Raw genomic sequence first — 26739 nt, 5'->3', positions numbered from 1 at the left:
TAAAAGTTATGTTGCCGAACATTTAATTTATGTAATTAATATTTGCATTTTTCGGTTGGTGTTATGATGTAGAAGCTGGTTGATTAATTAGTGTCCCGTCTGTTTTGTTTTCAAAGTACTCGATTAATGATCATTGCATATTAGGATTCCCGCCATCACTGCCAGCACAGTTGTTATTCTTGTTTACCGTGCGGCGTTTGCGCCTTCATCACTGTGGACCTTGATTTTGTGCCATTTGCGGGTAACCGGGACCCACCGGCGATGGACCCATTTGTCCCATTTGTTGCATCGGCGAGTGCATCATCGGATTTGGGCTAGAACCGACCACTTGTCCTACTGGTGGACCAATATTCTAGAATAAAAAAATAATAATATAGTATGAGATACCTAAAAATAAAAGTGAAAACCAACCTGATTGGGTGGTGGCACATCGTTGGGTAGTTGAAGATTGGTTAGCAGTTCCAGTACAGCTGGAAATAGAGAACACTGGCCATGCTGAACACCGAATTCAGTGAAACGGCGCAGCGATGCGCTCACAGCATTCATCGCTGGTGATTGCACTTGTTCGCGTCGCTCAACCAGCTGTGTAATATTCGAAGTTAAATCGTAAACCATAGGCAACAACAAAGATGGGCTATCTTTCCATTCCTTTCCTTTGTATGGAATGCGCGTGATTTGCAGCTAAAAGATGTAATTGTTTTAAACATTCGGTAACCACTACTTATTTAACATTCTTTGTAAACTCTTGTATTCTTATAAATATTACTTACGAAAAAGAGAATCTTCAGTTTGCAAATATATATGCCTGGTGTACCAATAGGTATAATAGCTGCCGAAGGTGGCACACGCATGCAGAATTGCAATGCCCACTTTAATTGATCCCCCATTACCTCAGGTTTCAGATCGAGCCGCATAATTTGCACAAAATCTTTGAGCACCTGCCCTGGACAACTGAGTACGCGACAGTAGGCTGTCATAGCGTTTGGTCGATAGGGAGGCGATACTACGCGCAAATCAAAGAACTGTTCCAATACTAGCAAATCATCAGCACTTAGTTGGAATGGTTGCTTGCCATCGGGCGTAGGTGGTGTAGGCAAGTGCTGTGCCTTCAAATGCAATGATTCCATGTGCATCTGGTTCAACATAACCTGAAATTGCAGGCCGTCTACTTTGAACAACACCATACCCGGCTCATTGGAATTGAGTGGTGTGATAGATTCATCACCCTGAATGTGACGCTGCAGCATGCGGCGCATAAAAACGCAACCCAAGAAACGTTCCAGCGGACTTATTTCCGGGCCGGTAATATCTTTGCTGGGATGTGGACTTGGCCGGCACAGTGTTTCCAGCGCTTCATGCGTCAGAATCGTGGGCACGGCACCAGCCCATGAGCGATTCGAGGGCACACGCGACATTGTTGATGTTGTGCCTGCATTTGTGCCACTTCCTCCGCTTGGTTTATGTTCCGGACTTTGTCCAGGACGTGGTGATGGCCGTGGCATACTGGGCGAACCCGGCCAATTCGTGTTAGCTGGCGACATTGCAGTAAATGGTGAGTCCTGATGTCCTTGCATATATAGCGTATTCGGGCCAGGGCTATGCACCATGTGTGGACTTGGTTGGGGATTTAGCGGTGACGATGGCATAAGGCCACCGGGTGACGGGTGCGGCATGTGGTGTGCAGGCGGCGATGTTAAGTTGTAATTTGGATGGTTTTGGCTGCTACCACCACCACTGCCAGCCGATGGATGTGGACTTGCTGGCGTATGGGGATTTGAGCTGGATGGTGGTGTATGTGGTGTGGGAAAACGCAATCCGCTATCACGAGGCGATTGGGGACCACGCATGCCGCCACTGGTAAATGGTGATGAGCCGCCAGTACCTGCGCCAGATACACTGCCAGGACCACTGTAACTGTCCTCCATACCCAAAGGCGAAGGTGGATTATCATCTTCACTTTGTGAGCGCCCACGATAAACGGCATTTTCATCGACATGTTTCAAAAGAAAGCCCTGCAAAGAAAAATGTAAATATTTAGTGTAAGTTTTAAATTCAAATAAATACATATGTATCTCCCAGGGTACAATAAGTACAGGTATTGTCTTCCCAGAGAGCGCATATTCCGATCTGCCTTATCATCATTCCTGCCCATACTAAAAGGTTTACTGCTAGGAAAAAGGATATTTCCGTACCCCATATACCATATAATATATTATGTCCACGTGTTTTTTCAAATAAATCTTCTGGCAGGGAACTTATGTATTTAATTTGCAAAAGCCGAAAAAAGCATTTACTTAGTAAATAAATTCAAAATTTGTATGGCTCCCTTTAATTTTAAACGTTTTTTCTTTAGTTTTTAAAAAATTATAAAAATTTAATTGAGCAAAAACAAAAAGCAAAGCCAAATAAAAGTAAAGAATCAACATTGAACTGCGTCAAAATGAAAATAAGGGAGCACGAATTTCGATGTGAAGCATAACTCTCTGGGATGGCAATACCTGTAATAATTGTACCATGTGTATTTGCTATATACGTGCTAAATTACTCACTTTCAATCCCTGAATAGGTGTAAATTCGTCGATTAGATTGCGATCAAAACGAGAGTATGCGCCGTCTCTAATCGATACTAGACGGCCGCTGCGCATGCGTATCTCCAGACAATAAATAGCTTGATATGCCAACCGTATGAGACATGGCGATTGTGGGAGTATACAGAATGACAAAATTGGTACTTGAGGGCGCTGAATGTATAAATAGAAAACAATTTAAAAATGCATATGCTTCTGAACTGAACATGAGCAATATATACGTACTGGAATGCCAAGCAAGGGTATTATAGGCAGCTTAGCAATCGAACTCAGCGGATTATAGGTTTCATGCAATATTTGTACAACTTGTGTAAGATTGTTCTGGCGATTCAAATGCGAAGCTAACTGATCTCGCATCATAGAATGTGCATTCACTGCCGATATGCCGCCAACGTAAATAAGACGAAAACCATTCGACTGAGCACACCAATAAATATTACAAGTGACTTCTTTTTTTGGACCATAACCCAGCAGCAGATTCATGTAGTTGTACGACTTTACACTCACCATATCAGAAAGGTTTAGACGTTCTAAAAAAATCATAGTTTTGTTACATTAAAATCTTCATATGCGAACGTAGACTAGCTACCGAGAAGAATGTTTTTTTTTTTTTTGTTAAAAGTACTAAAAAGCGTAAAAACATATAATTTGTGTAAAAATGTTTACTTACTATTCTTTACATGCTCGGAGAAGTTAAACACTAATGTGTATAGGTAAACAATCTTTGACCAGTCACGCAATAAATCATCTACCGTTTTGACAAAATCGTGGTTTGCCTGCTCATATGTCAAATAGACAGTTCGCCGATTTCCCTGCTCTTTTTGATGAGTGCTTTGTAAAGGAGTACTGTAAAAGACAAACTCCACACCCCAATTTCGTATCTGATTAGATTTGTTCATTTGTGAACGAACGGAAATCGAGAGCAAACGCTTCATGAGATCATTCCAAACAATTTTTTCAATAGTTGGTAATGACGTACCAGTTGGATTCTAACATATACAAGAATCGGTTGATTAATTGCATGGAAATAGTTCTTTTATTACGGAAATAGTTACCTTTTGATCTACTGGTGGTTGACCCGGCATGGGTAATGAAAGTATTTTTAGCACCAAAGATGTAGCGTTAGCTTCGACTTGCAAGCCGCTATTTGGTATTTCACGTCTCGACAATTCCTGTGCTAGATTCAAAAATGGTATCTTTTCATCGCACATCGCAATAACGTGCGCTAGTTCTGGTATAAAATAGGCTGGATAAATTGTCTTTTGCTGCTTGGCAGGTGGTCCAAGTTCACTATTTGATTTACGCTTGTGTGGTGGCAGTTCTATATGCGAAATAAAAAGAGAATAATATGAGTAAAATGGAGTATAAAAATCTCTTTAAAGTTATTACCATCCACATCCGTGCCTGGGCCATGTGTGGCGACAAAAGTATCAAACTCGATTAGACGCAACAGCTTCGTGTATACTTTTGGTACTTCAGCGCTTACAGTTGGGGGATGGGGAGGAGGATTCGAACTGGAAACCAAACGCGTATTTTGTGATTCCTCTGCAGTAATATCAGTCTCAGTAGTTTGATATGCGACAAAACCCAAATGAAATGTGTATTCCATTTCATTTGGCGTATTGGGTTTTTCCTTTAACTGAACCACCTAAAAGAAGAAAATTTTTATTTTTTGTGAGCTCAAGCAATATGTATTTAGTGTACTGCCACCTACAATTATAACATTGGGATGCCGATGCAATTTAACATAAATTTTGTGTCTTCCGGGTTGCATAAGCGGATTATCGGGCAACGTTAGAAAGGGTAACGTCTCCGTTGTAGCCGCTGGTAAATGCTGTAAAGTTTTTTCGCAACGACGATGAGTTATCCAAAATCTGCACAAACAATATATAGTTACTCGTATTTAGAGTAAGTTTATTTACATGGGCTTGTGTACATTTATTACATATTTTTATAAAAACTTTTATTTACCTTAGTTCGGACATAATTTGCTGTAATTTACTTCTATCGCCGTTCAAGCAAGTTTGCATTTCGGGCATAATGGGGCAGTCCAGATGCTTTGGCACGTGGCACCTTAACATGCCGGTGTGCGTATCAATGGTTATATGTACTTGTTCAGCTCGCAAGCACGGAGTGAGTACAGGCACTGTCAATATTGCTGGCGTTCCTTGTAGATTAACTGTCAATAGTAATTTGTATAAGAAATTATTACTGTCCATGTGTAGTGGTAAGTTTGACAAATTTACACTCACAATCAACGTCTTTTAAAAATGATTGGAATTCTAATTTAAGATCGTTGAGCCGTGACACAGAACGTATATATACAGTATAAACAATTAGACGTTCCATAGAAAGATGATCAGATCTTACAGCACGATCAGCTACCTCTGCAGACTCTTTTGCGCCCAACGATGGCACATGTACCACAGCGAGTGGTCGCCCAATTTCATTAGGGTCTGATTGCACCGTCAGACGATAACCCAACTCAGACTTTGGATCTTTACTGGTGAGTTCGCGCCAATATGAAACAGTTATTTTCACACCTGGTATATATTCTTCAACGTTAATATTGTCATCCAAACGCTCATAGCTGAGACGTAGAGTTTGTGTGTAAAGTACTTCAAGCTGCAGAGATTGACAAAAATAGTGCAAACAGTTATAGACCTCGCTTAGTGCATTTGAATTTTCTACTAAGCGCGCCTGAATGAGCTGGTGAATATAATTAACTTGAAGTTGATGCACCAATGCCTTGCCATCTGATAAACATTCGCAAAAAAAGCAAAATAAAATAATAAATTCAGTGGCGTATTATATAATGAGTCCACAGAAGATGTATGTACTTACCGCCAGTTTCTTTGTCCTCTACTAATATGTCTATATCCAAAAGCCTCCATGGTACGTTGCTGCCATCACCCATAACTGTCAACGACACATTGAATTCATGTTTAATTTCAAACGTTACACGTCCATTTTTGATCTATTAGGAAAAAAGTATTTTCATCAAGGGTATTATTCATAATTATTGCATATATTGTATTGAATTCACTTTAAATTCCCTCATTTGTGGCAGCAGTTTGCCCGTAACTAAGCGGTGTTGTATCACTTGATTTAGTCTTAAAAGTGTCTGTTTCTTTTCTGCTGGCGTTATGGGATCTGGTGGTACAATGCGTTCGCGTATACAAGTGGGAAGGCGATTGTAGGTGCCAGTAGTCAGAACTTCTACAGCTGCAGGAATATGAAAGTTTGGCAGACGAGCGCGGATTAACGTTTCACGTGACATACGCGCCAACATATCCGCAGTTTCTATGAATAGCATATTTTGCTTGTCCAGGAAGCTCATGATATTCTATAGAAGAGTATAATAATTGTAAAAGGAAGGAACGTAAAGCTTAATATTTACGTATTTGTACATACCGCGGATTTGTCCACCTTGGAAACAGAGTTAGCCCATTTTACCAAAGCAATAAGACGTATAAACAGCTGGCGAGTTCGCGCCGAAAAATTGTAAATCTCAATTTTTCGTTCCATGTCAGTTTTACGGGGTAACCTGTGTTTATGGTAATATATAAAAAAAAAAAATACTTTTATTCTTAGAGCTTCCAGCGTATCGGTGTTCGTAAATTCATACATGTATTTTTATATACAGTTATGCGGATATTTAGCAATAGTTAAAAAATATTTACGGGAATACTTCCTACGGTGCAATATGGAACTTATCATATAAGTATGTATGTACATATTTACTTACAATTCTGCGAGCACTGTGAGATCATGGTAAGTCCTCTGAATTATAAAATCAATTAGAACAGCAAGTGAGATTGTGTTCATACGGGGGCCACCCTCCTGCCCTGAAGGCAGGTATCCGGCCATTGGTCCTTGAAATTTACCTTCCAAGGGCTGAGGAGCCGGTGCCATATTGTGGCGAGCGTGTCTCGCACGGCCTTGAGCAGTGCTTTATAGTTTTTAAATTTACACTTTTGTTAAATCCTTGATAAACGTAGCGTTATATATAAAGATTGTGAAACTAAAAACAGCTTTTAACAACTTGTCCAATATTTTTCAGGGGTCAATAGCGAAATTGTGGGGCAGAAAAAAATCCAGCATATTCAGCAAACATTTGTGTTAGATCACCTTACTAATGTTCAAATTTTAACACAAAAAATACACAAACTGGAGTTTTTTTACTAAAATCTATATAAATTATATATTTTTCGATCACAGCAAGAAATCGGAGCAGTTTTCACAAGACGCGACACGCTGAAATGTGAATAAATTTTGCTGTCATGTTTATTGGCTGTTTACTGTTGTCAAAATAATAAGCTTACAACAGGTTTACACTTGTGATTAAAAAAACATGATTATTAACCGTCAAATTTGAGCAGCAGCTTCCGCTGCCACAAATCAAAAAGGAGTTAAGGGCCGTTTACATACGGCTTTCCTCACTTTGCTTAACAGTTCGAAATATAACAACAAAGGCAAAGAACATAGTGACGCGACAAAGAGACCGACAAGAGGGAAGTTTGAGAGCAACCTCTGCGACATCGTTTAATGGTGTACCAAGTGTGGGCATAGCATTAATCCAGCCAAAACCGCCATCGTTCCATTTACTAGGAAAAGAGCCCTACTGGGCATCAGGGACATTACTTTGGATGGGGACGTGTCCGACGACAGTGCTGGAAGTGGTCCTTGAACTCGAGCCCTTTTATATAAGCATACTCAGTTTTGCCAAAGGGGAATATGGAAGAGGCAAGGTCATTTCCTCCAAGATCATGGCGAAGCTAGGGGCCTCGCTCCCGCTAGCTTTGCTTCCGAGGGATGACATATGTATATCTATAGTTTTTGAAAAGAAGTTTAAAATTAAGTTAAGCAGTAAAGCATCCTGGAGTACCTCCGCCCTCGATAGACTCCTTCACGATAGTACTGGGACTGGAAACTCTGGACCCAGGACCAGGATATCCATTCCTATGGGGAAATACGCGAGCATATTTCAAGCAGAAGTCTGTGTGAAGAATGAAGCGGCGGACTAACTCGCAAGAGAGGCGGTAGCCAATACTCCAGTTGGTTCTGAGACCTTCCTGTGAGTGGGTCCCAGGACCAGGGAGGAGAGGAACAATATGAAGGACTTGAACTGGCATAGTTTGGTAGTAATGCGTCAGGCAAAAAGCCTGCTATAACAAGAAGAGATTCAAGAGATTAATTTGCCTTCCGAAAGAGAAGCTGAGAATATTATCAGGTTTTCTTACTGGACACTGCAGACTAAGAGGGCATCTATATAAGCTGGGGATACGATCAAATGACCTCGTAGGGGAGGCTACCGCTGGGGATTCACGTCGATGACACACCAATTCCGACGGTGAATAACCCCAAAATACTCGGAGTAACTTTCGACAGCCTGCTCTCCTTCTCTGCGCACTCAACCGCTATTGTCAATAAAGTACAGAGCCGCAACAAGGTCCTCAAGTCGCTAGCCGGCAGTACTTGGGGCAAAGACAAAGAAACGTTGCTGGCAACATACAAGGCAATAGGCCGGCCGGTTTTGAACTACGCAGCGCCAGTGTGGTCGCCTGGGACTAGTAGGACGCAGTGGACGAAGCTACAGACCGCACAAAACACCGCACTGAGGACAGCGACGGGATGCCTCCTGATGACGCCTGAACACCACCTGCACGGCGAGGCGCAAATGCTCCCTGTAAAGGAGCACAATATAATGCTCTGCAAGCAGTTCCTGATCGGGACCCACAGAAGTGGCCACCCGTGCAGACAGCTGCTTGCAGAGGAGCCCTCGCCTAGGCACGTCAGGAGGCATCTATATGAACTAACGGACGAAGTCCAGAGGTTCATTAAGCAACCTCTGGACCCGACAGCCTACAGACAGGCCTTGAACGGCATTCACAGGGACTCAGTCTCGAGTTATGTAGACTCTAGACCTGTGAATGCCGTTCTAGGCACACCACCCCCGGACATTGACGAGACGGAGCTTCATCTGCCTCGGGAGACGCGCACCACACTTGCACAACTTCGCTCCGGCTACTGCAGCAGGTTAAACTCCTACCTGAGTAGGCTGAATGAGGATGTGCCTAATGAATGTCCGGCATGCGGAGAGACCCCACATGACTCGAAACATCTCTTCGCATGCCCGGCAAACCCGACATCCCTAACGACCTTGTCCTTATGGGCAAACCCCGCAGAAGCTGCACGCTTCCTAGGGTTGCCGTTAGTGGAACTTGACGGCAACGACTGAGATACCAACCGATCTGGGCGGGGTTGTTGTAGCCGCTACAACAACAACAACAATCAAATGACCTCTGCCGGTTTTGCGACGTTTCCAGTGAAATACCACTATACATCCTCATCGAGTGTGATGCCGTCAGCAGAAGACGTGAGAGGAGTAAAGGCTCAATGTGGCCACAGCTGGAGCGCATTCACTCGCTATCCCCGAATAAGCTATGGAACTTCTGAGGGATCTAGGCTCGGAGGAAGTATTGTGAAGAGCAGAGGGCACAGTAGATCATTAGTCGCAGTGCATACTATCTATCTATCTATCTATCTATCTAAGCTCCAAAATAAGGATAATCGTGTCACCTACATGAACTAGCTTCCACTAGTTTTTAATGTCGTTTTAATGTCTGGCCGTTTTCATTGTTGGTGGAATGACTAGGCTCGTTTAAGGTATAAGTACCGACGTAAAATCTGTTTAGGATGGTGTGATTATGAAAGATTTTATAAATTGAAACGTGGCAGCCCTAACTTCATCAGCTGAAAGTTTGTCGGTTTCATCACAAATTTTCGACCCTAAGGGTGGGTAACTCATCAAATTTATAGGAGTTGACTCAATGACTCCAACTCACTTTAAGGAGTCAGCTCATTCAACTAACTCATTTGACTCTTTGTATGTTACACTCATTCGTATCGTAGACTCGTTTTGAGGCATAGATGCGGTATAGCGGCCGTTGAGATAAAACAAAACTTTAAAGTGGGCGTGGTCAGCTCCTTTCTACTGATTTGAAAGGTGTAATTTTTTTTGTGTGCAAATTAATAGGGCGGTGCTAGGGGGAGGGTAAAGGTGGAATTTTCAATATTTTCAAAAGCTTATATTTCGAAACCTATTGTACCGAATTTCAAAATGTGGATATGGTTGGAAAGGCAATTGATTTGATATGCACATCTTTATATATCTTACATACATACATATTTCGAGAAAAACTAAAAAAAAAAACGAAATTATAAGAATTTGTGAGATTTGACATAACACCCGCAATACAAAATACATGTGGTTGTTGTTGTTGTATTCTTGCCACCACCTTGTATAAATTCGCCTCGTGCAAAAACAAAATGCAAGACTTTGCCATGCTAAACACTGTGGCGAAGCGAGAGAGTTATATGGACAAATATGAGCCACTATGATTCAATTGATTCATGTGAGCCCTACGGCATCAACTGAGTTACTGAGTTACATTTTTTTTGGACAGGGAGTCTGAGTTACCGATTCACTTATAGGAATCAACTCAATAACTCAACTCTGAGTTGAGTTACCCACCTCTATTCGACCCCCTTCGTTGTCGTTTGACAACCATTTCAGGTTTTCATTTGCGACGCACCTTGGGCTATATTATCCATTGAAATTGCTAGTTTGTGCTCGCTGCAGTAGTGTTTTTACTAATTGAATATTTGATAGTGAATTTAGGTATTTTGAAATAACCTCTGACCCCAGATTTTTATAGCAATGGGCTTTTTGAGTTATGTGTTTGGACCGAAATTATATCAGGAGTATGGGTTGGATAAGGTATACATACGTATGGATATAAAAAATATTTTGCAACAATATTATAACTAAAAATTATTTATATCGTTTTCTATAGAAACTTTACGAACCAGGTGGCTTGGAACGCTTCGGTGATCAAATTTTATCCACGGTAATTTACATACACAACTAGTTTATTAGACGGTTAAACTACCACAATACTCAAAAATGATTTTGCTTACAGCTCTCTTTGATGTGGAACATTAGCTATTATACATCTCCGCTTATAGTAACTTTCTTGTACAGAAGAGGCTACTTGATTGCCGATTCCATTTCATCATTTTTCAAGTTCACCACTAGTATTGGTATCATTGTCGTCATATCGTTATGTATTCGCGGTTTAGGTCGCTCTCAATCAAGGTCGTATGTAAAAATGATCAAGGCTATCGAGTTGTCCAAGTTATCCAACTCTGATGAAGCCAAGCGAGCTATTCGGAAATTCGACTTTGATTTTCGTTCATGGCAGGTAGACTTTGATGCAAGTAGCTTGCAAAGGTGAGAAAATTAAAAATTCTTTGTAGCGAAAAAAGTAATGGAACTCATTTTCTAACTTCTTTAGCGATGAGAAGAAAAGACAATTAGCTACAAGCAGCCGCGACCCTCGCCAATTTAGATTTGCTACATTACCATGCAAACTAGCCGCATATGTGGCCATACACACATTTGGTATACGCATGATTTATCCCGGATATATAAAGATTTTACAATATTACATGCGTAAGTTGAATGTTTATACCATTCCCTATGAAAAAATATGATTTTCTAATTAAATTTCTTAAAAATACAGATGCATTCTTGGTTGAAGGACGGTCCAAATTGGTTGATGAGCACAATGCTGTGCGTAACAAAATAAAAACGGTAGATCACAATGAAATCGATAGCATTTTCGTAGACAATCGTCAAAATGGAAATGCAAACGGAGATACCCTAGTTATTTGTTCTGAAGGTGAAAATCACTTATAGTATGTCTGATTTGATTAAACAATTAGTTGATTTTAATTAAAAAAGGAAATGCCGCTTACTATGAAGTCGGTATAATGGGCACACCGTTGGCGTTAAGGTATTCTGTACTAGGATGGAATCATCCGGGTTTCGCAGGCAGTTCTGGTGCTCCATATCCAGATCAAGATAAAAATGCCATCGATGCCGTTGTGCAATTCGCTATTCACCATCTTGGTTTCGCCGTCGAAGACATTATTTTATATGGCTGGAGTATTGGTGGAGTTAGCGCTTTATGGGCTTCGAATCTCTATCCAGATGTAAAGGGAGTGGTAAGACAAATTACTCTATGATATCGACAAATCTTAAATTTGTGCGCAGATTTTAGATGCAACATTTGATGACGTGTTGTATCTTGCGCAGTCGCGCATGCCCGAGAGCTTGGCCGGTATAGTGAAGCTTGGTATAAGGGAATATTGTAATTTAAATAATGTAGAATCTATACAAAATTACAATGGACCAATACTACTGATACGGCGGACCGAGGACGAAATCATTTCCGAGTATATTAAATGATATACAAATATTATGTTATCATAATTGGATTCTATTTTTAGCGATAATCGCATTGAATCTAACCGTGGAAACTACTTGGTTATAACTCTACTTAAGTATCGTTATCCGTTGATATTTAAGACGGCACAATTGGCACGGATTAAGAACATTTTGTCGCGCCCTGTAGAAACAAAGAACTTTTCTGGTAAGCACGCAAGTTAATTTTCTATTTGATATATTTTTTTAACTATTAATTCCTCCTTTCAGTAACAAATGATGACCTTTGCATGTCCCGTCTCATAACATACGCTTCTGATCAGGGTAAATCGTTTCCGATGTTGATTGGTGAAGATTACACAGAAGAAACTCGAGATCAAATGGCCGAATTTTTAGTAAGCACCTTCTATAAGCCATCATTACAGATAATTAACTAAAATGTATTTTCAGCTGCGAAAACATTTTCGTGATTACAAATCTACACATTGTACACCGTTGCCTAGAGATTACTTTGACATTCCATGGGACATTCCCATTGAAAGTGGCTTTGTATTTACCTAAATCGCTTTAATAACATGAGGTAGCTGTGACTGTTGTACACTAACTGTGACTAGTTGTACACTAAGCAAAGCTGTACTAATATTCGTTGGCGATTGATAATAGATATTTGAAGTTCTATTTCCGTTTATGATATATGGAATGCATTTAGATTTAATTTGATTGTAATTAATAAAAATATTTCAACACTTGTTTGGGACACTGTATTGAAAAATGACATTGAATAATAAAATGAGTAAATAAGAACATAAACAGTAGAAAAGAGTTGAATAACAAAATCCAAGAAAATTAAAAAATAACAGCTGAAAACTTTAAAAGTCGTTTTATAGCAGATAATCTATATTTTATATGCTGCGTATTTTTTCGAAACTCGTTTTAAATTTTATAAATTTCATATAATGCGTACCAGAAATGTGTGCTCGTGGATTGTTCTCCTTTCGCTAGTGTCATTTGCAGATTGCTTCTGGGGTGATAGTGTTATTCGAGACATGATAAATAGTTTTTCTAGTGTTGCAGAGGTACAAAAATTTATTTTGCCTTCTGGAAGTTCTAAATTTAAATATTAAGGTAATTTTCAGGACGATGAATGTGATCAACCCGATTTGTGCAATGAGATGCAAATTATGTTGCATTTGGCTTGTATACGGGTGACGAGTCCGGAACGCATATTACTTTTATTGACATGGGACTCTGTAGGCAACACGTGTAACAGCACACACCGGGTTTTGGGTCACATAAACGACACACTCACAGATTGTGTGCCGTCACCTACAACCAATCTCTATATGCGGCTGTATCGTGCACTAGAATTCTTTGACGAACAAATTTGCGGCAGAGCCGAAACCAAGTCGAAACGTTGGTAAACTGACATGGTCTCCATCTATGAGCTTACTCTGTTTAAAAACTATACTCAAAACTTTCTATTTGAAATGCAGATCTGGAAAATTATCGCAGTTGTATATCAGAACTCCGCGACGACTTTATTGATTGCGAGGGTCCGGCAGATTGGTTTGAAAAACGAAGTAAGGCGTATGTATGCAGGTGAGGCTTGTTAAATAATTAATACGTTAATTTAATACATACATACATATTAGACTGCTGTAAGATACAAAGTGCGCCATGTTGGTCAAAGAAATCAAAGTTAGGAAAATTTTGCATACATAGATGTATGTATAATTTTGCTATCATTGTGACTTAATAACGTTTCAATCAGAACTTTATTTGAACTTGAGCCTAGTTTTTTTTATATAATTTTAAATGTTTAGAAGTTATATAGCTCTTATTCTGGTGGTGAGAACCATATCTCGTTAGAATTATCCTTTTTAACCCTAAATAACAAATTTAAGCTTAAAAACACAAGTGGCTGATATAAATTTTTTATTGGAAGCGTACTTAATTTTAAGTTCTACTAAGTACCCTCATGTAATATGAGTTTATATACATACATGAAAAATCAAAAGATAAAAGAATCATATATATTAATGTCTTTAGTTCATTATTTAATATACTCCAGGCAATTTACCGAAATAATCAACTGTGACTACATAAGAACAGCTCTGCTCTGTGGTCTTAAGCCTGCGCGTATGTTGCGAAGTTTTGCAGCCGAAATTATAAACAAAGCGTTAGTGGTAAGCCGTTTAAATTATATACATACACGCATATCTTCACTCGTAAATGTACATATTTTCTAAAATATATTCAGTTTTATTTTCTGATAAAAAAAACTTTTCTACAATCTCTACAGTCCAAGTGTCCAGTATCATCGTCATTACCTCATGTGAATAACCCGATGTCAGGCGCTGCCAGCCGAATGCTTCCAAGACTTTTCCCCGTTCATATTTTTATATTTTTTCTAGCATTTATGTTACAATGTTTGATGTAATAACAACTATTTATTATAAATATAAAATGATTACCAATGTGGTTTTTTCTAAGAGTTCTTTTTCGATCCACCAAATCCGGAAAATCCCATAATGGCAGCCATATCATCGGACAGTTCACCTGTGAATAAATCGTCATTTGCTTTTCTCTTGCGTTCTTTCCGCTTTTCTTTTCGATGTTCCTTGTAACGTTCTTCTTCCTCCTTGGCTTCACGTAGTCGGCGTTCCAGTTCATAATCCTTTTGTTTTTCTTCCATCTTTTTTTTATTCGCCTGGAAACGTTCTTTCACTTGATCGACCGTACTGCGCTCCACTTTCATGGACATGCCCAGATTACGTTGATGTTTTTTTCCGTTAATATGATCAAGAAAATTGATCGAATCTTTGACGACACAATCGCATACATTGCAATAGTATCCGCCAGATTGTGAGGTAGGTGTGTTCTTATTAATGACTACACTTTTGCCTAGTTTACTGTCGAGATCAACTTTATAGTCACGTCGCTTCAGGTTCTCTCGTTGTACAGGTTCTGGAAGTGGGCAACACAAATTTGTACATTAAATAAGTTTAGTTTTAAGTTAAGAATGGAACGCCCATATTTTTTTGCAAATACCATGGCGTTATATGTAGGAAATCTAACCTTCATCTTTTTGATTAGCTTTGGCTGCTTGCGTTTGGAGTCGCTCTTGCGCCAAACGTTGATACTCCGTCTTGTCCCATTTTCGTCGATGGTCATCTGGTCGCATTGACATCTTTGAAAATTTTCCAAATTGGCTGTTTTTATTTACAAAGCAAAACTCCAAAATTTATCACAAATGAAGAGAATTGTAAACAGACTCAACAATTTTCCTTCCATCCACTTTTACAATCCACAAACAGGGTTTCGGCTGAAACTATTTAGTACTAATACCCCGTCTACAATGGAAAGTTTAGCAATGTTAGGTTAATAAATTTATAAGTTAGCTCTGGGAATCATTTTATAATTGGAAGTAGTTGTTGATCATACGGCAAATAATTCATTTATTGCTAAAGTACTCGCCAAACCAATATACCTCGGATACCTATCGCACTAAAGTTTTATATTTTTGTTCTTGGAGCGGCAAACCGCCGCCTAAATCGGTTTGTCCATCAATCGTAAAGTTTTAGGTAGTTTTTGCGCGTGGAGCTGCAACCCATACTTATTGGTCGTTATTAAATGCGACCCTGTTGAACTTAGTAATGCGCTAGCATCGCGCTAAAAATAATTAATAAAGAGGAGGTAAAAAGCAAAGTACGAGTATTAAGAACTCATGTATGTGCATACAAACATAAGTCGAATATTTGTATAAACAAAAGCAATTTTTTACTTATTTTTGTTTCAAGTTATCCATTTTCATTAGCGTATAGGTGTTACGGAATCTTGGATTTACTCATCGCTGAAAGAACTACAAATTGAAAATAAATTGCCGCAACAATTGGAAGTATTCTTTAGCGTTCGTAAATAATGGGTTGTGCTGAAAGTAAAGATGGAGATGAGCCGCAAGGAAACCGGCCTAAATACCGGACATGTACTGATCCATTTTGGCTTGCAATTTTTATAATCTTTTGGCTATTTTTGGTAAGTAATACCTTCAAATATTTGCATGCTAATTACGAGCGCCAGCTTTTGGGTAGATGCAAAAGTGAAAGTGCTTCAAGTATCGTTTATTAACTAATTTTTTCTTTTTTATTAAAAATGTATGTACATACATCCATGCGTATGTATATAAATGCATGCATACGCTGAGCGCAGACGATGGCGTCATTGTAGTAGTTCATATGGAATGCCCACAGGTACATAATATGTACATACTACGTATGTGGGTATGTAGATGCATTTTGCATTGTATGAATTTCATTTCTTAGCATTATTTTCATACATATGTAGTATGAAATAGATTTAGAAGTATACATGCTTTGTAGTTATAAAAAAAAGAAACATAATAATTTTAGTATGCAATTCCCTTCACACATTCTTCAAGTGAAGGCACCATCCGCTCACTCGGGATTTAAATGTGGATTAGTTACTCATAAATGTTAACGCTGCTCCAATGTAGTACATATGTATGTATGCATGGACATATACCCTTGTGGTCAGCTAATTAAGCTACATTTTGGCGAGTTTCGGCCATTTTACAGCACTTTTATCAACTTGCAATGTTTTTTTACTATTTAATGTTTATAATTTTTTTATAAAAGTAGTAACACATTACATAACCATCACCACATTATTCAACATTTAAACTTTGAACATACAAAAATTATAAATTTTCAACGAATTTTAAATTTTTTATTCAAAATTTGTAGAAAAATGTTTGGTATGTCTAACTTTCGTATGTTTTTTCGGACAAAAAACTGTATAATACTGCGAAAAATACTGTTTCGCAGTATCTCCGATTAAAAATAAAAGCATTTTTTACAGTAAAGTTTTTTTAACAGTTTTTCAATAAAATAAAGGAATCCCTGGTATTATGTGTACCGTTCTACAAAATCATATGTCTAACAAACGCCAAATTCCTCACTTAGTACAAAAATTAGAAAAATTCGAAAATTTTGCGCAGCAATAATGTTCTAGTTTGAAGTGTACAAAATACCGCTAATTTTTGATTTTTTTGTTGCTGATGGCGCAACGCATTTTCTGCTATATAAAGTTACTATGAAGAAAATAATAAACCGTCGGATAAAAATTACTTAAAGTCAACACGAACTTTTAGCCTATTGAAACTTGCACATTATTATTAATAAGCCACAAAACTGCATACTTGGAATTTTTCTAAAAATTATGAATATAAAGTTTTTTGTGATTTCTTTTAATTTCTCTACCAAGTTTGAAATGTGGATTTATATGTTGTTGAAGTATTATATAATTAACTAGACTTTAACAAAAAATTAATAAACTTCAAACAACCGAAAGGAAAGTAGTCAAAGCGGGACAAGATGTCGTGCCTCTTTTTTTTACATAACGGTATATATATGTATTTTTATAGCATGTTTCTACGAACACTGTGTATTAAAAAATGTAAGCAGCAAAAAAATATAAATGCAGATTTTGGAAAAAAGTATTATACTGCCAAAAAAATATATATATGTAGATACGAGCGTTAGGTAACTAATTAACTGAGCACAAGTGTATGAAAAAATGCGTATGTATGTATATTAAAACAGTAAAAGTGAAAAGATAGCACATCATGATACTAGAAACATGCATATTATGTACCCTGTGCGTACGTATGGAAATATGTACATACATATGATTGGGGTGATTCAGAAAAAAAAATTTTCTCAACCATGCTCAAAAGTTTTGTTTAGACGCCAAATAAGTCTCCGTATCAGTACAACGTATCGTTCGTTAAATATAAAAAAAAAACAGAAGTAAAAAAAAAAACAAATTTTCTGTGTTATTCTTATGGGAAATCGAAAAGTGCGACGCGGACATTATTTTGGCGTCTAAACGAAACTTTGAGCATGGATCTGAGGAGAAAATACAATCAATTTTATTCTGAATCACCCTAATGTACATATGGGTATTTCCAATCTGGTCTTACGTGACGCTCGCATGACAAAATGTTAAAAAAAAATTGAAAAAGTCAAAATTTTAAAATGGTTTTTCTAGATTTGCATAGCAATTAAATGTCCCCTTATTCAGTAAAAAAAAAATTGCATCTGTTGTTAGTAGCGATTTAAAGATATTAGTAAATATACGCGCTTTCGTTACGTTACAAAAAACAGAAGTGGATTTTGATATGGCTTACAAAATTGCAAAACATTGCGAAATGGGCAAGACTTTTTACGTACAAGTTTTTGTAGTAATATTAGAAATGTTTATGCTTAATTTTGTAAGTTTTTAAATGTATAAATCTTTTCTGCTTTATGTTTAATCTGCTGAAGTATCTGACGTGACGTTACCTTGCGGTACGTTACTAAAGATATCCATTTAAAAAGTTTTGTTAATATTGTTCATGATAGAATTTTTAACGGGAAGAAACGTACTACTTTTGACATCAGCGTCACCAGCGGTTTAATTGTTTGCAAATCTAGGTCTTATTACGTTGCAACTAAACATGCCAAATGTGAAACAAATCAGAGCATAAATATGGTTTCTCAAAATATCTCGACCCTGGTGTATGTACATATGTACCACCTTTAAAATAAAATTTTAAAAATAAAAATGCTTTTAACAATGAATTCATATTCAACTCTAAAAGCCATGTAAATAACCATAAAAGTTATATATGTCGATTGTTTGACAACGATTTTGCGTTTATATACATACATACGTACATAGTATGTTCGTGCATGCATTACCTAATATGTACTTTCTAACGCCGTTGTTTTATCCAACAAACTAGGCCGTTACTGTGGAAATATTCTTGCAATGTATATATGTATTTACAAATGCAAGTATGTAAAAAAGTGGAAATTACATATCGACGGCTGAGTTGTAGATTTACCTATCTCAGCAGCCGGTCCGAAAATGCCCTACTCAGCTCAGACATTTTTTCAAAAACGCCCTATCTCAGAATTTGATTGAAGAATGCCCTATTTCGGAATTCGGCTCAAAAACACAACATATTTTCAATATATTTTCAGTTGAGATAATGCGTTTTTGAAACAAATTCTGAGACAGGGCATTCTTCAATCAGATTCTGAAGTCGGGCGTTCTTAAGCCATTTTCTGAGATAGGGAGTTTTCGAAACGGCTGCCGAGATAGGTCGATCTTCCATTCAGCCGTCAATATGTAAATAACATGTCAATGTTCTCTTTAATGGATTTTTGTGCTACTTAAGTAATAGTTTTCTTTATAAATTTGTATTGTATGTAAATAATATGTGCCTATGTTTTTATATGTTTGTCTACTTAAGATATATTTATACAAAAATATGTAATTCATATTTGCAATACATACAAAAATTTGTATGTATATTAGGGTGGTAAAAAAAAAAACTAAAGTCGGAATTTTAATGCCCTCATCTCCTTGTTCTATATCGAAAAAAATACCCTTATTTTTTATTTTGAAATCAAAAAATATTCAGAGGTATTTTTTAAGGGGAAACCCCCGCTTTTCCCAGAAATGTTATAGAATCCTTGAAAATCCATATTTTCCGATCGAAAAATTCTGGTTCTCTTCAGAAGACTTCAATAATAATACCCAGTTGTTTATTTAACCATTTTTTAATAATGACGATTTTGTATTGGTCCCCCATTGTATTTTCGAGGTTTTCGCGGACCTATAAATTATAGTTATTATCAAAAAATAGTTAAATAAACAATTGGGTATTATTTTTGTGAGTCTTTTGCAGAGAAGCTGAGTTTTTTGATCGAAAAATATTGATTTTTAAGAATCCTATATCATTTCTACGAAAAGTTGTTTTTCCCATATAAAAATACATGGACAACTTTGACTGCTCTAAGCGACCTCTAAATATTTTTTATTTCAAAATAAAAAAATGTAGGCATACTTTTTTCGATATAGATCAATCCTACGGGGTGAGAGCATGCATTTTTGGACCACCCTAATGTATATACATACATACATACATACACGATCAAGAAGAACTAATTAATTAATATAATTTCAGATTGTTATAGCGATATTTTCCTTTGTTTATGGAAATCCATTACGTGTCATTAACGGTTATGACTCATTCGGAAACACGTGTGGTGTAAATCGCAATGAAAAATTTACGAATTTCCCCCTTTCCGGCATGAACACGATTGATAAACCGCAGTTATTTTATTTTGATTTTAAAAATCCACGCCAGTCGATTAAAATATGCGTAAAAGAATGTCCCAAAAGGGATATTACAACAAAGGAAGATCTCTTCAAATACTACATGGACACCCACACAAAATTTTGTCGCTATGATTTCGTTATGGATACATTACTCAATACCAATTCCAAGGATACTGACACATTTTTCAATTATTTGGGACCATGCCCGAAACTTCCAATCTATGAGGAGTAAGAAAACATATTTTGTACATACATACTATCGCATGCCTAGATCTAAAATGCGATCAACTCAAGAAAAAATTCGCAAAATTTTTTTGCATAAACCAATTCATAGCACTTACCTCCAATCGTTCCTACGACAGTCGGGTCTACGTAACCGGAACGATGCAGATTTATATCCGGACAAGGACTGTCACTCCAGCATCACTACCAAAAACTCTTTGGGGGATTTATTGACTGTTAAAACAACAAAAATTTACCTCCAATTAATAAAAATGTTTTTTCTTATATACACTAAATAAAAAACTATTGTAATACCTGTTTATGTATTAATTGCGTTGAGTCGCTACGATCCAAAAGCAATTATATTTCCCGATCTGAATTTTGAGTTAGCTCACTTTAGATCTAGGTGTGCGATATGTACATATGTTTTTATATCTAAGTATATTTTTTTTTATAAACTCTTAGATCTCCCGTCTTGCATCGCTGTATGCCAAAAGGCAAAAATGCGGTTGAATTGTATAAATTACTAAACTCATGGGATGTAGCTCAACAATTTTTAGGCGATATATATTCTACCTGGCACATTGTGGCTATTATATGCGGTTTCGCATTGTGTAAGTTTATTTATAGATACTTTTACATACACATTCGAGTATTCGTAATTAAATAAAAAAAGAACCAAGCTTAGTAAAAGAGCCAAAGTTGTCTAAGCACCTTAATTAAAAAAGGCTATAAGAACAATAAGCGTGCATAATTTCGCCATATTTTTATTTTTAAGTCCGACTAATAAATGAATTTCTTGCCTTTAACAGTGATATCAATTGCCTTAGTGACACTTATGCATTGGATGTCTCGCATCATTTCTTGGCTTATCTGTGTTCTGGTTATTGTGGCCAGTTTAGCTCTTACGGCTGCACTTTGGTATGCCTACTATAGCATACGACACGATGCAAAGGTGAACGCTCAATACTCCATGTTGGAGGAATTTATAAGGAACGAAGATGCTGTCTATATACTCGCCATATTAGCTACTATAACGTTGGTGAGTACCCAATTACAAGAAAGTTCCAAGTGCAAGTATTTGATCTAATTAATAATTCCCAATTGTGCATTCTAGATAGTTTTAGTGGTTATAATTTACTTCCTAAAAAATAAACTATCTGGGTTGTCGTCACTCTTTGAAGAAGCTGGCGTTTGTATGATGAATTTGCCGGGTTTGTTGATTGCCCCTCTACTGGCCTTCACTGTTCTGGCAGTGTTCCTGGCTTTTTGGGTGTTGGTGGTGATTTGTATTGCTACAGCTAGTGCGCCAGGCCAGAGTCCAATTGCACCATTCGATAATACAGCAGCTCATCAACAGCCTTCACTAACAGATATTGCTCCACCGAAGAATACCTCAGAAGTTAACTTAAAAAGTGAGTTTTAAATAATTTTGCAGTATGTATGTATGTATGTCTAATCTAAATGTGTGCGATATTCGTATCGGCTTAGCATATATGTATGTGTGTAATTAAAATTAGTTTTTCGCTAGTTTTTGTGTTTCCCTTCTAACATAGTACATACCTGATTTTCCCTTATTAAAATTGTGCGTTCGCAAGTCCATTAAACTGTGCTAAAATGTAAGTTGTCCGCATATTTAAGGATTTAATTTTTTAAACTCTACAAAAATGCTGTAAAACTATTTTTGTATATATTTTTATGTGTGTACATATATATGCATATTAGACTGCATAAAAAAAAAATAAAATTCCAAGCGATTTAGAACACTTTGTCAGAACCAGGCGCCCAACAACGCTTGCAGAAAACAGTTTTAACGTGTAAATTTGTTTTCCGACACCCTATATAAATAGCCGATTTCTATTAATGTTAATTTTTTTTTCTTTCCTGAAATACTCTTCTCCTATTGAGTGCTCAAAATCGCTTGAAACAAATTGATATTTTTTTCAGCCCATACGGTCTAATGTGTGTATATATGTATGTATGTTATTACGAGTATTTGAAATGCTTTGTTACGTGTTCTAACGCTCTTTGTATTTCAGCCATTTTACGCGTAGAATACACTGAAGCCAAGGCCATACGCGGTATGTTTTGGATTTATGTGATTGGACTTATTTGGACGACTGAATTCATTTTTGCATGCCAGCAGTTTGCGCTCGCTGCTGCAGTTGCTTTTTGGTATTTTCAAAAACCCACATCCACTCCTACCACTTACGCCATTGGAAAGCTACTGAAATATCATTTGGGTACTGTAGCCAAGGGTTCGTTTGTGATAACAATTTTCAAAATTCCTCGACTCATTTTGACCTATCTTTACGCCAAGTAAGTATTTGTATATCTCTACAATTTTTTTTTTAAACATCTTTTTCTAAACTACGTTTTTTTAGGTTTAAAAAGGGTTCAGACAAGGGGTCGGAATGCGCAGATTGCTGCTTGAAATGCTGTATTTGTGGTTTTTGGTTGCTTGAAAAATTCATACGGTTTTTGAATCATAATGCATATACCGTTGTTGCTATTGAGTCCATAAATTTCTGCCCGGCTGCGGGTATTGTAAGTGGTGACCTTTTTTAGATCCACAGTAAAATAGTTGTTTGAAATTCTATTCATTTTCCTAGGCATGGAATGCTATGGCAACAAATGCGCTTCAAGTGGCAACAATAAACAGCGTTGGCGACTTTATACTTTTCCTTGGAAAAGTTTTTGTGGCAGCTGTTAGCGGTCTTATCGGCATTTTCATGTTGAAAGATCGCCCCGGACTGAATTTTTATATGGCGCCAGTTATTATCATCATAATTTTTTCATTTTTCATAGCGCACATTGTTTTGACATTGTTTGAGGTAAGTGAATTTTTTCAAGTTCTTCTGCCTTGAACTGACTTTATTTAATTTGGACGTATTCTTTCAGATGGTGGTAGACACACTATTTCTATGTGTTTGTGAAGACAAAACAATCAATGGCCGAGGCGGTCGTTGGGCTCAAAGCAATCTTGCTAAATTGGTAGGCGAAGAGCCACTACAGCCCGGTGAGGAACCACCTATACAAGTGGTGGAAATGATGCCCATCAACAAAGAACCATTCAGCGTAACCAGACTACCGCGCACTGATGTCATTGATGGTGTCACTGAGTAAAATCAAAATTTACTAAAAATTAAACACTCCAATTTACATTATATTTAACAGCATGGCTTTGATGTGCGCCATCATTATATTTAACTTAAGATATTTATTTAGATTTTCATATTTTTTATAATATTTTATATAGCGAACACTCAACATATTTTGCGAGGTACATGAAGTAAATCGATTAGAATGCAATAGGGTTCATATACCTACCAAAGTAAAAGACATTAAGTGCATGCGTTCACTTAAGAACAATTTCAGACTTGAGCTAATTAAGAACATTTAACTACTATTCATAAAAAAATTCCTGTCAAGCAAATTTAATCAATTCTCATTAAGGTAAATCTGTCTATGCACAATATAGAAAAAAACTAGTAACTAATTCGTACCAAAATACAAATACTTTTCAATAATAATGTTACATCATTTATTTACCACATTTAACTACATACCTTATTATGAAGAACCAGTAATAAATAAGACAATTATTTACAAATTAGCGTTATTTATTTTTATTTGATACTTTTGCTTTCTTCTTTGCAATAAGTTCAGCTGCAGCTTTTAGTTGTTTCTCTTTGATTTTCTTCGTCAGACCTGATTTAGTGGACTTTTTCTTACTGGCTTCAGCTGAAGTCTTCTTTTCCTTTGCTTTTTCTGTGAAGTGAATAAATAATACTACATCATTGAATTTAGATTTTAAATTAATACTAACAGAGCCAAATTGCTTTATTAGCGTTCGAGTGAAATAAGAAATAACATGTACAATTTTTTTAATTCAAAAATCTTTTATTTGAAAACTTTGCTGGACTATAGCTGAATCCATCGTAGTCCGATTTTCGTGAAATTACGAATATGCGACCACTGAATCTGAATTGCTACGAACGTATGGATTCGTAGATTTCAGCAAAAATTCGGACTACCATAAATTCAGTGATAGCATTGATGATATTTATGACTCACCTGCTAATAATTTGGCAGTGGTTAACGCGTTTTCGTTTTCAAATAGCTCGTCATATTCCAGTCCTTCGTATGCTTCTTTTGGCCTGTTTGCCTCTTGATGTACCTTTTGTTCTACACGGTTGACATATCTCTCCTTTGCTGCCTTCTTGAGCATTTGACGTTGCCGCGAGGGACTGACATAGTTTGGATTTTCCCATATAGCAGTCCCAGTAAACGATCCTTCAAATATTTTAACGGGATTCATTACAAATCTTGGCCCAATTTCTGCTAAGCCGCCATCTTCCGAAAGGACTTGAAAATTTCTAAACCATATGCGATGATCCAAGTATGTAAAAGTATAGACATGATCTATGAAAGGTTGACTTTTGGGATGGTGATTTGGTACACCGAAGGTTTGCGTGAATAGTTCTTTCAATAATTTCAAGTAAGGTACTTCATCAAATTTTGCATCAAAAGACAACAAAGGCCTGGAACCGCGCAAACAGTTCCCAGTCATTTTTAATTCAGCCATGGTATGAATATTTTCCACAAGGAACTTGGCTGACGGTCCAGTTGATGCATTAGCAACCCACATATATAAATCGCGTTTACGACGGCCTTCGAATAGTATTGTTTTATTACAATGCTTCATTTCACACATGTCGTTTATCACAGAAAGTGTTTTAGAACGTTCCATTTTAGACTCTGGTCGGTGATGTGGCATTAAAGTTCTTATATCACGCATCAAATGACGGTCACGGTGGTTGATGCCTCTCGCTGCAAAAACTAATACACGTTGCTTGTTAATCCATTTCTCCTAAAAAAGAAAGGCACTGTATAAAAAAAAGTCAATTTTGCGGAAAATATCATTAACTTCGTTACCCTTTTCGGTACAACGTCTTCGGATGTTCTCTGAGGCGGAAGTGGAGGATTTTCATCAATAGGTACGATCTCAAGCTGCTGTACCTTTTTCTTTTTGTGAGTTTTGCGTCCCATTGTTTAAATGTAAAATATGTCTACCCTTCGAAAAAAGCGCCGCACGTGTAGCTAGATTTAAAAACAAAACACGCATAGGGATGCAAGCGATGCATCGATAATTTTGAAACGTCAATAACATGGGTTCAAAATTCGAGGTTGGCCATCGATGTTTACAATTTCCTAAAATTGCTAAATTGCCAGTTTCATTATGCTTCTAAAATTTTTTGACTAGCCATGAATTTTAATATTATTCTTTTGGAGAACATTCAGAAATTCCGAGTTTACTCTTATCTTTCTTTAAAAGTGCTTACTTAATCATTAAAAACGACCGGGTTTACAAGCTAAAAATTTTGAAACATTGGAAACCATAGATATATCGATGTTTTTCTGGCGATGTATGTAAAAGCACATTTAGCTCTAGTTGCTACTCCAAATGTACATTTATCCATATAAAATTCGTCATGTAAATGCAACTCCATTTATGCATAAAGAGTCTAAATGCTAAAAGCAACCCTGTCATGTTCAAAAATGTCCACGATTTGATCATGGTTTAATGAGAAAAATTGGTAACATTGCCTTTTCGCGTATACAGTTGCTAGCTGCTTTTCAGTGATCGCCGATCGAGATTTCATTTATTATTTTACATTATTTGGAAAAAGAAAAGTCGCGCAAATTCAACATCGCTGTGATACTCATAGAAATCTGGCTCAATTTGTGATCAACTCTGTTTGTTTTTACCTTCCTCTTATTAGCTCGGGATGTAACTATGTAATATTGATGCGCCTAAAAGATGCAGCGATTTCTATTCTCAAGTTACATACCTGATGACAGTACGAATGGCAATTATAATAGGGAGGTTTTAGTTTTTTATACTAGGTTCACATATAAGTAGATTATCCTCATTTTCGAGCTTAACACCCTAATCTGTAATTATAACAAGAGATTAGCCATATAAAATTCGTCCCTTGTTAATCTGTAATTATAAAATAATCTCAGATTTAACCGATAACTTTTCGGTGTCCATCCTAGTTTTATCGATTGTTTTTGCGAAAGAGAGGAGAAATGCCAAATGTAAAAGTAAACAAAAATGTACGCTAGCAAGGAAAAGAGGTTTGTAAAGGTATTTTTAATAAAATGTTAAGTTAAAATATATTTATATTGCTTATTATAGCACAAAAACGTGATCACGGTGGCACAGAGAAGAAACACAACTTTTCCTTGAGATGTGAGAATAACAAGCACAATAAATTTGATGACTAATAATCTGAGATTTGCCTGTGTAAACGGGGTGATTAAAAAACGAGCTTTGATTGGGATAATATTGATATGTGAACATAGTTTAAAACTATAATTTTATTTTCCTATTTAATTGAGGAAATTTTAATTGACAACGCCGACAAACAATTTTTCGGT

The 26739-nt window shown here is 36.9% G+C and overlaps 6 protein-coding genes across 7 annotated transcripts; 3 read left to right on the top strand and 3 right to left on the bottom strand.

Annotated features, from left to right (window-relative positions):
- Positions 1 to 65: 65 nt before the first annotated feature.
- On the bottom strand, positions 66 to 6503 carry MED14 (mediator complex subunit 14). Its single transcript, XM_017614257.1, has 15 exons — positions 6337 to 6503; positions 6003 to 6135; positions 5635 to 5934; positions 5433 to 5565; positions 4841 to 5344; positions 4560 to 4767; positions 4303 to 4462; positions 3978 to 4236; positions 3644 to 3909; positions 3259 to 3577; positions 2814 to 3118; positions 2550 to 2741; positions 771 to 2012; positions 412 to 681; positions 66 to 352 (listed from the first exon to the last, which is right to left on the bottom strand). Exons 1-15 carry the CDS (start codon positions 6501 to 6503, stop codon positions 209 to 211), a joined length of 4602 nt encoding a protein of 1533 aa, XP_017469746.1. The 3' UTR covers positions 66 to 208.
- A 3633-nt stretch (positions 6504 to 10136) lies between these two features.
- Positions 10137 to 12690, top strand: LOC108361611 (protein ABHD16A). The gene is made up of 10 exons (XM_017614259.1): positions 10137 to 10371; positions 10448 to 10501; positions 10574 to 10884; positions 10949 to 11106; positions 11177 to 11335; positions 11398 to 11660; positions 11710 to 11891; positions 11946 to 12088; positions 12151 to 12275; positions 12331 to 12690. Exons 1-10 carry the CDS (start codon positions 10312 to 10314, stop codon positions 12439 to 12441), a joined length of 1566 nt encoding a protein of 521 aa, XP_017469748.1. The 5' UTR covers positions 10137 to 10311; the 3' UTR covers positions 12442 to 12690.
- A 47-nt stretch (positions 12691 to 12737) lies between these two features.
- On the top strand, positions 12738 to 14155 carry LOC108361615 (uncharacterized). Its single transcript, XM_017614266.1, has 4 exons — positions 12738 to 12956; positions 13017 to 13293; positions 13374 to 13479; positions 13952 to 14155. The coding sequence occupies exons 1-4, from the start codon at positions 12837 to 12839 to the stop codon at positions 14127 to 14129; spliced, it is 681 nt and encodes a 226-aa protein (XP_017469755.1). The 5' UTR covers positions 12738 to 12836; the 3' UTR covers positions 14130 to 14155.
- On the bottom strand, positions 13799 to 15218 carry LOC108361614 (zinc finger matrin-type protein 2). Of its 2 annotated transcripts, XM_017614265.1 has the most exons (3): positions 14959 to 15218; positions 14355 to 14847; positions 13799 to 14290 (listed from the first exon to the last, which is right to left on the bottom strand). In XM_017614265.1, exons 1-2 carry the CDS (start codon positions 15068 to 15070, stop codon positions 14369 to 14371), a joined length of 591 nt encoding a protein of 196 aa, XP_017469754.1. In that variant the 5' UTR covers positions 15071 to 15218; the 3' UTR covers positions 13799 to 14290; positions 14355 to 14368. The 2 variants fall into 2 exon arrangements, with proteins under 2 accessions (XP_017469754.1, XP_017469753.1); XM_017614264.1 differs by having other exon boundaries at positions 13799 to 14847; positions 14959 to 15217.
- Positions 15219 to 15502: 284 nt separating this feature from the next.
- On the top strand, positions 15503 to 23909 carry Ctl1 (choline transporter-like protein 1). The gene is made up of 10 exons (XM_017614258.1): positions 15503 to 15594; positions 15681 to 15915; positions 19916 to 20298; positions 20758 to 20906; positions 21105 to 21334; positions 21410 to 21707; positions 22332 to 22611; positions 22677 to 22839; positions 22905 to 23126; positions 23194 to 23909. Exons 2-10 carry the CDS (start codon positions 15802 to 15804, stop codon positions 23416 to 23418), a joined length of 2064 nt encoding a protein of 687 aa, XP_017469747.1. The 5' UTR covers positions 15503 to 15594; positions 15681 to 15801; the 3' UTR covers positions 23419 to 23909.
- On the bottom strand, positions 23898 to 25442 carry LOC108361613 (ribosome biogenesis protein BRX1 homolog). The gene is made up of 3 exons (XM_017614263.1): positions 25231 to 25442; positions 24370 to 25165; positions 23898 to 24063 (listed from the first exon to the last, which is right to left on the bottom strand). The coding sequence occupies exons 1-3, from the start codon at positions 25342 to 25344 to the stop codon at positions 23912 to 23914; spliced, it is 1062 nt and encodes a 353-aa protein (XP_017469752.1). The 5' UTR covers positions 25345 to 25442; the 3' UTR covers positions 23898 to 23911.
- Between the last annotated feature and the right edge of the window lie 1297 nt (positions 25443 to 26739).

This window comes from Rhagoletis zephyria, unplaced genomic scaffold (genome assembly GCF_001687245.7).
Source record: "Rhagoletis zephyria isolate East Lansing unplaced genomic scaffold, Rhagoletis_zephyria_1.1 Rzeph_scaffold_00804, whole genome shotgun sequence".
NCBI classification, from domain to species: domain Eukaryota; kingdom Metazoa; phylum Arthropoda; class Insecta; order Diptera; family Tephritidae; genus Rhagoletis; species Rhagoletis zephyria.
The sequence above is the reverse complement of the archived record's forward strand: the minus strand, read 5'-3'. Positions and strand labels throughout refer to the sequence as shown.

Coding starts and splice junctions, on each gene's coding strand:
- LOC108361614 (XM_017614265.1), bottom strand. CDS start 15,070: ATGTCAATGCGACCAGATGACCATCGACGAAAATGGGACAAGACGGAG. Junction 14,848..14,958: donor AGCTAATCAAAAAGATGAAG/GTTAGATTTCCT, acceptor GCCCACTTCCAG/AACCTGTACAACGAGAGAAC.
- Ctl1 (XM_017614258.1), top strand. CDS start 15,802: ATGGGTTGTGCTGAAAGTAAAGATGGAGATGAGCCGCAAGGAAACCGG. Junction 15,916..19,915: donor TAATCTTTTGGCTATTTTTG/GTAAGTAATACC, acceptor ATATAATTTCAG/ATTGTTATAGCGATATTTTC. Junction 20,907..21,104: donor TATATGCGGTTTCGCATTGT/GTAAGTTTATTT, acceptor TGCCTTTAACAG/TGATATCAATTGCCTTAGTG.
- LOC108361611 (XM_017614259.1), top strand. CDS start 10,312: ATGGGCTTTTTGAGTTATGTGTTTGGACCGAAATTATATCAGGAGTAT. Junction 10,885..10,948: donor GATGCAAGTAGCTTGCAAAG/GTGAGAAAATTA, acceptor TAACTTCTTTAG/CGATGAGAAGAAAAGACAAT. Junction 11,892..11,945: donor GAGGACGAAATCATTTCCGA/GTATATTAAATG, acceptor TTCTATTTTTAG/CGATAATCGCATTGAATCTA.
- LOC108361613 (XM_017614263.1), bottom strand. CDS start 25,344: ATGGGACGCAAAACTCACAAAAAGAAAAAGGTACAGCAGCTTGAGATC. Junction 25,166..25,230: donor AAGACGTTGTACCGAAAAGG/GTAACGAAGTTA, acceptor TTTCTTTTTTAG/GAGAAATGGATTAACAAGCA. Junction 24,064..24,369: donor CACTGCCAAATTATTAGCAG/GTGAGTCATAAA, acceptor TTCACTTCACAG/AAAAAGCAAAGGAAAAGAAG.
- LOC108361615 (XM_017614266.1), top strand. CDS start 12,837: ATGCGTACCAGAAATGTGTGCTCGTGGATTGTTCTCCTTTCGCTAGTG. Junction 12,957..13,016: donor GTTTTTCTAGTGTTGCAGAG/GTACAAAAATTT, acceptor GGTAATTTTCAG/GACGATGAATGTGATCAACC. Junction 13,294..13,373: donor AGCCGAAACCAAGTCGAAAC/GTTGGTAAACTG, acceptor TTTGAAATGCAG/ATCTGGAAAATTATCGCAGT.
- MED14 (XM_017614257.1), bottom strand. CDS start 6,503: ATGGCACCGGCTCCTCAGCCCTTGGAAGGTAAATTTCAAGGACCAATG. Junction 4,237..4,302: donor GGCATCCCAATGTTATAATT/GTAGGTGGCAGT, acceptor TTCTTCTTTTAG/GTGGTTCAGTTAAAGGAAAA. Junction 2,013..2,549: donor CACCTATTCAGGGATTGAAA/GTGAGTAATTTA, acceptor TTTTCTTTGCAG/GGCTTTCTTTTGAAACATGT.